Source organism: Trachymyrmex cornetzi, unplaced genomic scaffold (assembly GCF_001594075.2).
Source record: "Trachymyrmex cornetzi isolate Tcor2-1 unplaced genomic scaffold, Tcor1.1 scaffold452, whole genome shotgun sequence".
Taxonomy (NCBI): domain Eukaryota; kingdom Metazoa; phylum Arthropoda; class Insecta; order Hymenoptera; family Formicidae; genus Trachymyrmex; species Trachymyrmex cornetzi.
Genome location: NW_017299312.1, coordinates 61,935 through 73,422, shown reverse-complemented (window position 1 = coordinate 73,422; position 11,488 = coordinate 61,935). Strand labels below are relative to the sequence as shown.

The window sequence follows — 11,488 nt, the reverse complement described above, 5'->3', positions numbered from 1 at the left end:
CTATTCGACCTAACGAAATAGTTTAAAACATTTCGGAGTTTATTATGCTAAATATTCGTTGTACATACAGAAGTGCAAAATCGTGTAATCATTTTTGCTTTTCCTTTCCTTTTACAAATTAATTATTCATTGATATGTAAAAACGTGCCTTTCGTACCTTCGTCAATCGATTAGTCTTTAGCATTCGATCGTTTCAATCCTTATCGTATCTACTGATTTATTAATTGAGTTATTGTTCGATTTGGTCGTCACGCGTCATTTGCTGTTGAATAACATCTTTTTGCAGTAATTTCAACAAGTCGAACTTGGTTGGGCCAAGTAAGTAAGAATATCTTTCCTATAGAATCGTGTTGTCTTCAATATAGTCATTAATTAAATAAGAAATTACTTAAAGAGCAATCGAAGCCGCGATGCGGAACGTTGCAATTATTCGTAATTCTCTTTGACTTGTTGAAGCTGTTGAGGAATGTTGTTCAAATTGATAATTCGAGCACTAATGATTACGTTCTTTATCCGTAATTAATGATCGACCGCTTATACAACGTGTGTTTTGTACAAATAAAGTCGACGTTATATCTATATATAACATATGTATAACTGTATGTATATCTGCGTATAACACCCAGTCGTGTTATACATAGAACCGATCGAGTATATGTAAACGAGGATATATAGTGCTGTTTTAACAGTTTGAGCATTATGAATCATTCATGCTCGAAATGGCTGGAAAAGGACTAGAATAGATAATATGAGAACGAAATAAAGCGCACATGCACATTGGCTTGCAAGTTTTTTTGTTTTTATCGAATGCATGCGCGAGATGGAAATTTTAATATATTTTATTCGGCACTGTTTTTATCGAGATTGATGTTGACGACCGTGATTATTATTTCCACTATTATTTTTTAGTTTATTATCAAAATATTTTATTAATATTATCACTACTATTATTATAATTTTATTATTAAGATCAACGCTATTACCATCGCTGCATTATATCTAAAGTGCAACATAATTGCGAGCTGAGCTCGTGATGAAATCGAATTTGCACGTCGTGCTTTCTTCCTCTAACGACGATTCATCGCGAGGTCACACGTGCTTCATCGATTTGACTATGACACATCTGTGAACGAAGAAATATATATATTCGCCCATGTATACTTTCTTCTCGCCTCCTCTCCTCTTCATCCTTCACTTATATTCACGTATCATGTAATGATCGATAATAATTGTATGATCGAAGACTTATATTAATGCAATCTATTATTGTATAATGGTTGATATAATATATAAATAATATTACAACAAAATACACAAGAAAGTATTTTTAGATGTGCTTATATTTTTCAGTAGTTGTTTCTTCAAGCAATACCAAGTGACAGATTGTAAGGAACCGAATACGCTCCTCTTGTCAAAAAGTTCCACGAAGATCAGATCGGGATCGAATAAGAAGCAGTGGGTAAAGTTAATAACATCGTAGTAGATCGCTTCGAATTGCGCTACAAAATCAGGCAAAATTCGCGATAAGCGATAAATGGCAAGCGTCACAGTATAAATATACGAAATTTGAAAAGGCAAGAATAGAAATCTCGATCTAATCTTTAATATTCTTCCGCACCATCTCCTTCACCATCAGTGGAGTCCATGCCGACTTCTTCGTAATCCTTCTCCAAAGCAGCGAGATCCTCCCGTGCCTCTGAGAACTCACCCTCTTCCATCCCTTCGCCGACGTACCAATGCACAAAGGCTCTCTTTGCGTACATCAGATCGAATTTATGATCGAGCCGCGCCCAGGCCTCGGCAATCGCCGTCGTATTGGATAACATGCAGACGGCACGCTGCACCTTGGCGAGATCACCACCGGGAACGACGGTGGGCGGTTGATAATTGATGCCGACCTTGAATCCCGTCGGGCACCAATCAACAAATTGAATGCTACGTTTGGTCTTGATAGTCGCGATTGCCGCGTTAACGTCCTTCGGCACTACGTCGCCTCTATAGAGCATGCAACACGCCATGTACTTCCCATGACGAGGGTCACACTTGACCATCTGATTTGCGGGCTCGAAGCAGGCGTTTGTTATCTCGGCAACGGAGAGTTGCTCGTGATATGCCTTTTCCGCGGATATGACGGGAGCGTAGGTGACCAGAGGGAAGTGGATTCTAGGATAGGGCACCAGGTTCGTTTGAAATTCTGTCAGATCGACGTTGAGCGCGCCGTCGAAGCGCAACGAGGCCGTGATCGAAGACACGATCTGGCCGATTAGGCGATTCAAATTAGTGTAAGTAGGTCGTTCGATGTCCAAATTGCGTCTGCAAATGTCATATATGGCCTCGTTATCCACCATGAACGCGCAGTCGGAGTGCTCGAGGGTGGTGTGCGTCGTAAGAATCGAATTATACGGCTCGACAACGGCTGTAGAGACCTGGGGCGCCGGATAAATCGCAAACTCGAGTTTTGACTTTTTTCCGTAATCTACCGACAGTCGTTCCATCAACAGAGACGTGAAGCCAGAACCGGTGCCACCGCCAAACGAATGGAAAATCAAGAAGCCCTGGAGTCCTGTGCATTGATCCGCCAGCTTGCGAATGCGATCCAAAACGAGGTCCACTATCTCTTTGCCGATCGTATAGTGGCCGCGTGCATAATTGTTGGCAGCATCCTCTTTGCCGGTTATTAGCTGCTCCGGATGGAAGAGTTGCCGATATGTGCCTGTACGCACCTCATCTAAAAGAACATCGGTAGATCAAATTCGGTCATCGAGTTGTCTTAAGAAATTATTTTTGCTGCATAAAATATCATATCGCACTTACCCACGACGGTCGGCTCGAGATCGACGAAGACCGCTCTGGGTACATGTTTCCCGGCGCCGGTTTCGCTGAAGAAGGTGTTGAAACTGTCGTCACCCCCTCCAAGTATCTTGTCTGACGGCATTTGCCCATCGGGTTGAATACCATGCTCTAAACAGTACAGTTCCCAGCAGGCATTTCCGATTTGTACTCCCGCCTGCCCCACGTGGACGGATATACATTCACGCTGCAAGCGATATATTACACAATTAGTTGCAGTCTGATAGTAAACTGATTTTTTATTAAAATCCACTTTAGAATCCTACATCGGCGATTAGATTTATAATTTATGTAAATAAATTGCGCGCGCTTATATAAGCCTCCGCGATTGTTAATACTTTGATAATATATCTATAGTATTGTCTTATAAAAATATATTATTTATGCATTACTAACAATAGCAAAAACTCATATAGACAATTTACTTATATTTGCAGATTTTTATTTTTTAGAAACAAAGCTACAATATTTTTATTTTTATTTATAATTTAAATCTATAATTTGCGACAAAATTCTAGTTATAATTTTATATGTGCTTCATAATGCATAAAAAATATTTGAAGAATCAGAATATTATATACAGGTGTCCCGTAAGTTTTTGTCAACCGCTTTTGTGTAGATAGAGCGGACTAAACTGAGTCGAAAAGTTCTCTACCATTTTTCAATTTTCACAATAGTTAACAAGATATTAATTACTAAAAATTACCGAATAATGCTTGAATAATTTTTTACTCAAATATTATCAACTTTATAAAAAAACTGCAAGAGACAAAAATTATTTATTTTTTTCTCATAGAACTCTAAGAATTTTTTCAGAATTTTTTATCAACTTTTAGTACAGCAATTTCTTATTTTTACTAACATGAAAAAATACGGCATTAAAAAACTCTGAAAAAATTCTGAAAAAATTCTCAGAACTTTATGAAAAGAAAATAGACAATTTTTGTCTCTCGCTGTTTTTTTGTAAAGTTGACAGTATTTGAATAAAAAATTATTGAAAACCAATATTCAGCGATTTTTATTAATTAATATCTCGTTAATCATTGCGAAAATTGTAAAATGGTAGAGGACTTTTCGATTCAGTTTAGTCCGCTCCATCTATACAAAAGCGGTTGGCAAAAACTTACGGGACACCCTGTACAGTAATACAATATAAAATGTATATTAGAATACACAGATGAATATATCCCTACTGGAAAAAATCACGTCACTCATCAGTTGCATGATGAAATCATATAATTAAAACATGTAAATCACGTAACGGATTGTTCCAAATCAGTACGTGATTTTTTTTTAATTACGTAATTTGAAAAATTACATGATGATATATCTTTTTTCTTATTTCTATCATTCGAGTCTTCAAAATTCGATAACTATAAAATCACATGATGGATAAAATTATTTCTAATATCATGTGATTTTTCAAATTACGTAATTTAAAAAAATCTGATTTGGGACAATCCAGTTAAGTGATTTAATTTACATGTTTTAATTACATGATTTCTCATCATGTAACGTTGTAACATGATTTTTTTCAGTAAGGATCAAAATACGTAAATATACATAGATAGAATTCTAATGTTTTCTAACACAATGATCATAGAAAATTTAAAAGAAAAGATTTTTATCACATAACAAATATCTGAGTACAATGGCGACTATAATACATGCATGTACGTAGGACGCTCTAGGGTTATTAGCAAAGATCGTATGAATAGAAATCAAGTATAGTCCTGTGAAAATTTTTCTTCATATCGCTGCTGAGGCAAGCTATTCGCTGCAGCGAAGCTTGTCGCATTGCGTCGTGCGAATTTTTGTTTCTAAAAGTAGCAGCAACGTAATGCAACTGCGGACATCACTTGCGCCAATACTCATTTCATCTTTAGATAAGATTTGCTATGCTCCACGCGGCCACAAATTTTAATAAATTACATAGAAAAAGATAGAATTAAATTTTAAGAAACGATTATAATAGATCCCGAATGATGATAACGAAGGCTGTACTCTTTAACACTTTTTCTTCCAAAGAGAGAACATTTATTTGCGATCAGATGCATTGAAAGATATCAGGTCTTACTTGGCAAATACTACAACAAACAGCATCATTATTATAATTTCCCATTTAACAATATAAATGTAATATAACTCATGTTGTAGGTAATAGTTATATATTATTGAGTATTATGACTGATGTATCTAATATATATGTAATTGTAAATTGATGTAATATTACTGTTAATTGGTTCGAACGGTCGCCTATAGAGATAAAAATGACCGAAAAAAACTAGAAACTTTGAATAAAAAATTCAATTAAAAGCAGTTTTTTTACTGACACCGGTTATTTTCATCTCTAATTTCAGCGAGTCTTGCTAATGGCTGCGTTCAGCAAGTAAAAAAGCAGCATTGCAATTGTTGTAATAAGAGTCTTTAAAAAGGTTGTGTAAGACAAATGCAATATATTAAGAATTATACTGAAAAAAATTACAGATTATTCTAAATTGCATTTAAAAGTAATACAAAAAAATTAGAGACAATTTATCATCTGAATAAAAAATTATTTCAATAAAAGGTAATATTTTTTTAATTTGTACTCTAATAGAAATATATGAAAATGTATTATGTAAATAATGATAAAAATCTCAATTTTTTTTATATAAGTATTTTATAAATTCAAAAATATTTATGTAAAGTTACATTGAGATGCAGACATTAATTGTTCAATAAATAAACAAAATATTTATTTGTTATAAACTAATTGTTGAATCTCAATGAAACTTTGCACAAGTCATTTTTAGTACTTAAAATATTTATATTAAAAAATTTAAATTTTTGTTATTACTATTAAAGTTTTTATTTATGACAATAAAACTAATATCAAATAAAATAAATAATCTATAAAAATGTGTTGCTCGCAATAAAAACAGAATGTTATGAACACAATTTTCACTTGTATGTATAGTTTATTTAAAGAGTAAATATTAATATATGTATTTTATACCCTTACAATCTCCTTAATATGACTTTTTTTACATTTAGATCCAGTGAAGAACTAAAAGTATGTATAAGAGCAATCATATTACAAAATTTTACAACAATTGCAAAGTTACTTTTTCTACTGAATGCAACTTATAATTAATCGTTACGTCGCACTCGCCCACGACGACGGATAGTTGCAAATCGACGAAAACTGAGAACCGTTTTAAAAGGAGAAAACAGACGTTTTACAATCATGAGAGAAAGATTGATTTTCTTACCATATTGAAGAACGAATAAAACGAAAACTCGCACGAAATCTGCTTGCTGATGACTCGCTGATGCGTTGAATCTCGACTGCCGTTTGAATGGAGTTGGCGATGGAACTCCCTCGAACGATCTTGGTCTAACTGAGCGCCTACCGGGAACGATCGGTCTCTTATAGCTTCGGTGCGTACCCGATTTACGCCCGTCCCAGGAACATGCCGCCTATGTCTATGACGCTCGTCACGCTTATCCGACTATGTAGGGTCATGAGGTTGCGTAACCGACGCTCGCGGCCGACCCAATCGCGCGCTGGAGCAAACATTATAAAGTTCAATCCTTTCCCCCCTTTTTTGCCCGATTTTAATAATACGGTTTCGAACCTGCAAGAAGTACACAGCATGTCTGTTATATACATATATCCTCGCTTCGATATTACTGAAGATTAATTCATTCTTGCGCTGCGATTCGCGCTTTTCCTCCCGGCTTGTTTTCGCAACGTGGAGACGCAAAAACAAACCAAAAAGACCCGCGAGTCTGGGATTGTCTGGGACGATTTAGGCTTCTATGTGGAGACAGTTTTAGAGAACATCGCAAATACATCGTGGAGAGCGACGAACTTTGTAGCTATATATTAAACGTAAACGTGTATATGTATATTTCCGTCCTAGAATAGCTGCTGCGTCCTTACTGTATCCGTTTTACTTACTGCATCCGTTGAATGACTGATCCTTTTGCAAGGCCGAAACGACGAACGGGAATAATCTATCGACGAGAAGATCGGAAAACACTCTGCAAAATACAAATTAAAAGTATAATATATTACGTACAATGTTACTTTCTTAATCATTAGAATAACTGTTATGTACAACTTGTATTATATTATCTAATATTATTAAATGGGAAGTTATAGGCTACTTTTCTTTTATTAGGAGACACAATCGACACAAAGTTCTATCCTTCTTGACATTCAATGAATAACAAAGATAGAACGATATATTTGTGTCGACTGAGTCTCCTGAAAGAAACCCAGCCATAATATATTGACATAATTACTGTTAATTAAAATTTATGTTGCGTGAGATATATGACACAGATTTTATAAGAAAAAATAGAGTTAAAATATTTTGTTAAAGTTTGCTGCGACTTTTAGTTAGATATACTGCATTCTTGTTTACGACGGCAATAACTATAATATATGATAGAGACTTGTAAAAATAAGGAAATCTATTATAATATCGCTATCGCGATGCATATATATTATAGATATGATAAGAACTTGACTCGTGTGTTTTTCATGCCTTAATTAAGAGTGACTTCAACTGAAGTCCGGCGATTATCTTAATTGTATGATCGACGATTAATTTGATAACTAATAGTAATAATGTTTCTGTTTTTTTAAGTGCTAAAATGACATTATCAAAATTTGCCAAAGACGTATTAATATTTTGTAATTCTATATATATGATTTAAACGTACAGCTTCTTTTTAAAACAATTAAAATGTTTCCATCCCGACGATTGAGCTAAGTCGACTAATGCCCGTTTCCACCAATGTAGATTAACTTTAATTTCAGTTTAGCTTGCTGTTTATCTTTTTCTTTCTAATCCTAAAACTTAGAAAAAGATAAAGAATAAATTAAACTAAGATTAAAGTTAATCTTACATTGGTGGAACTAGATATAAATCAACCTAAGTCTGAAACGTTGCTCTATCAAGTGGTGTAATTGCTAATTTTTTTAAAATAGAATATATTGTTAAAAAAGTCTTTTTACCATAACTTGTAAAAAGACTTTTTCCCTAACCCAATATTTAAAAGTCACTGTCAACGCCATCTATGTTGAATTTCCGCAAACTATAAATAAAATTCACGATTACCTTTAGCTACCCAGAGTGCGGTCCACTTGGCGCTACAAATGCTTCGAATTGTTTGGAGCGTTGTTTTAACCGGTCTACATGGCGCTTCAAATGTGTCTCAATAGCACGTATGACGTCATTAATACATCACAGGTTTCCACTTCCACCTTATTTCCAATTGCTTTCAATGCTTCTGCTTGGAGAGGTAGTTTAACTGAAGCGTTTAGTTTGAATATACAAAGCGCGGGAAAGCATAATAATAAACGAACGAAAGTATATCTGTAAAGCTGATTTTTAAATTTACATATTATTATATATCGTGGCATCGTGCTACATATATTACTACAAATCGTGCTGTATGGTATATTGTGTATATTACATTATTAAAAATAAAAATTATATAAACTATGCCGATTATAAAGTTACATGGGAAGGAGATACTGGAATGATTCATAATCTAGAAGTTTCCGAAGAGGATGCTATTATCTTCATCATAAATATAAGTAAGCGATTCTGAAAAAACTTCACAGCGCACGTTAGCATGACTTTCATTTTATCCATAATTGCAAAATACGTACTAACGCTTCAAAACGCTTTAAAAATTGGTCCATTTGCATACTGTTGGCAGGATTAGTAGTGCTAATGGACCGTTCTATAGAAGCATATGAAAGTGAAAACGTTTGAAGCGTTTGTAGCGCCAAGTGGACCCCACCCCCAGTGAGAAATGACAATGAAAACGATGTCGAATAGACATCGATTCGATGTCAATTTGATGATTTCGATATCGATTCTATTGTCATTTCTCACTGGGTAGTAATCCTGATAAAGTTCCTATCAGTTTCAGCAGATAATGCCACAATATGTTCCACATTGTTCCACATTTTTTAATTTAACGGTGCATTACTCCTTGATAGTTCATCATATTGCGATCAAACCGGATTGGTTTCACATCGATTTTTCGTACTCGTGGCACATAAGTAAGATAGGGTGCGGTTCACTTGGCGCTACAAATGCTTCGAAGCTTTTGATTAACCAATCGAAAGAAAGAATTTTACTAATTGACCAATCAAAAAATACTTCAAAGCATTTGTAGCGTCAAGTGGACCGTAGTCGTAGTAAGGATATGGCATAAAAAATTATTCAATTATTTTACATGCAACTTTATAAGAGAAATGCAATTGGATAATTCTCTTTATGCATATGTTTATGTGGCTATGCAAGTTTGTGTGGATATACCATACAAAAGGAGCACAATTAAACTTTTGCATAATGCATAACATGTAATAAGAAAATGAACCAATCGAAGTCTTTCGTTTCTTTCTTTTCCATGAAATGAAGAACTCTGATTGATTGAATTTCTTATGCCTATGTGTTAATGCATAACACATAACACATGAGGCATAAGAAATTGAACCAACCAGAGTTCTCTATTACATGGAAGGGAAAGAAACGGAGAACTTCGATTGGTACATATTCTTATGCATTACGTGTTATGCGTTATGCAAGAGTCTGTGCTCCCCGCTTTAGGGTATATCCACACAAACTTGCATAATCGCATAAACATATGCATAAAGAAAATTACCCAATTACATTTCTCCTATAGAGACGCACGTAAAATGTGATTGGATAATTTTCTTTATGCATACGTTTATGCGACTATGCAAGTTTGTGTGGATATACCCTTAGGGTATATCATAGACTACATTTACACGGCACCCTTAATCGAGTTTAATAACATCTGTAGTTATGAAACTGGCCAATCACAATCATTCCATTCTCCCGAGGAAAAGCTATGATTGGCCAATTTCATAACTACGGATGTTATTAAACCCGATTAAGCGTGTAGCAGAGGTCATAGACGTATAAGATAGACCCAGCATCTATAGTATATGTTGGGGTTTGGCAGACGGTGCGAGAGGCAAAATATCGGAGCAACCTGTCCTTTTCTACGCGTGCATCTTGATATTCTTGACAAAATCAAAATGGCTGACTATGTTAGGATCGTCTGTATTCTTTGCCCATTGTTAAGACCGCAGCACACACTCTTGCATAACGCATAATGCATAGTGCATAAAGGAATCAACCAATCAAAATTCTTCTTTTTCATGGAATGGGAGGAAAGGAAAGATTCTGATTAGTTGATTCGCCTATGCACTATGCGTTATGCGTTATGCAAGAGTGTGTGTCTGGGCTCTAAAGGCCGCAGCACACACTTTTGCATAACGCATAGTGCATAAGCGAATCAACTAATCAGAAGCTTTCCTTTCCTCTCATTCCATGGAAAAGAAGAATTTTGATTGGTTGATTCGCTTATGCACTATGCGTTATGCAAAAGTGTGTGTCTGGGCCCTTATAATTGTGTTACTTTGCGTCACCCAGTATTCTGATGGACAAGGAGAAAATATCCTGTCACACGTACATGAAGAATATGTATGTGTACGTATTGTATGCATGTACATAATTAGAGGTTAAAATGTTTTACTTACATGTGAAAGAATATTTTTTCCTATTCGCCAAATTTCTTTTGATGCCCACATGCATTGCACGTCTTCATATATTCAATTTTTTTTTACAAAAGAAACGCAATATTAAAGGCCCGTCTACAATACACGGAGTAAGAAGTAAGAGTAAGAAATTGACCAATCACAGTCGAATGTGAGAAGAATAATCGACTGTGATTGGTCAATTTCTTACTCTTACTTCTTACTCCGTGTATTGTAGACGGGCCTTGACAGTTATTAATAATGGGTGCAAAGAATACAGAAAATTCTAACGTAGGCAGCCATTTTAATTTTTTCAAGATTGTCAAGATGCGCGCGCAGAGAAGAACAGGTTGCCCCGATATTTTAGGCCGCAGCACACACTCTTGCATAACGCATAATGCATAGTGCATAAAGGAATCAACCAATCAAAATTCTTCTTTTTCATGGAACGAGAGGAAAGGAAAGATTCTGATTAGTTGATTCGCTTATGCACTATGCGTTATGCGTTATGCAAAAGTATGTGCTGCGGCCTTTTGCCTCTCGTACCGTTCTGCCAAACCCAGCATATACTATAGAAAAGTATACGGATGCTGGGTCTTATGGCCGGTATTCATAGTCGAGTCTTATTTTAAGGCCAGTATTCATAGTCCGAGCTCAAATCAGTACTTAAGACTGTCTTGATGAAGATCGTCTTATTCAATTGAGATCGCCTCAAGAATGGTACATTTCATAGTGACGAAACAAGACGGTCTTCGCGAAGAAGTTCTTGTCTAAAGCCAGCAGCACACGATGCTTGTTTTCCTGCTGGATTGCTAGCTGGATTAGAATCTTGCCACCGTATTGGCTATGATGCTGATACCGACAGCATCACAGCCAATACGGTGGGAAGATTCTAATCCAGCTAGCAATCCAGCAGGAAAACAAGCATCGTGTGCTGCTGGCTTAAGTTGTTCTTATTTAAAATAAGATCATCTTCGCGAAGTTATACTTAAGGTAATACTTATTTATGATTCGGCTGTTTCCGTGATATTTCCTATGAATCCAATGGAAACGTTGCATACA

The 11,488-nt window shown here is 35.5% G+C and overlaps 1 protein-coding gene across 1 annotated transcript; it reads right to left on the bottom strand.

Annotated features, from left to right (window-relative positions):
• Positions 1–1,331: 1,331 nt before the first annotated feature.
• On the bottom strand, positions 1,332–6,324 carry LOC108764791 (tubulin alpha-1 chain). The gene is made up of 3 exons (XM_018513170.1): positions 6,105–6,324; positions 2,815–3,037; positions 1,332–2,728 (listed from the first exon to the last, which is right to left on the bottom strand). Exons 1-3 carry the CDS (start codon positions 6,105–6,107, stop codon positions 1,602–1,604), a joined length of 1,353 nt encoding a protein of 450 aa, XP_018368672.1. The 5' UTR covers positions 6,108–6,324; the 3' UTR covers positions 1,332–1,601.
• Positions 6,325–11,488: the final 5,164 nt, after the last annotated feature.

Bases quoted from the DNA above. Each gene is read 5' to 3' on its own strand.
- LOC108764791 (XM_018513170.1), bottom strand. The intron at 2,729-2,814 runs GTAAGTGCGATA...ATGTTCTTTTAG, and splicing joins TCTCGAGCCGACCGTCGTGG to ATGAGGTGCGTACAGGCACA.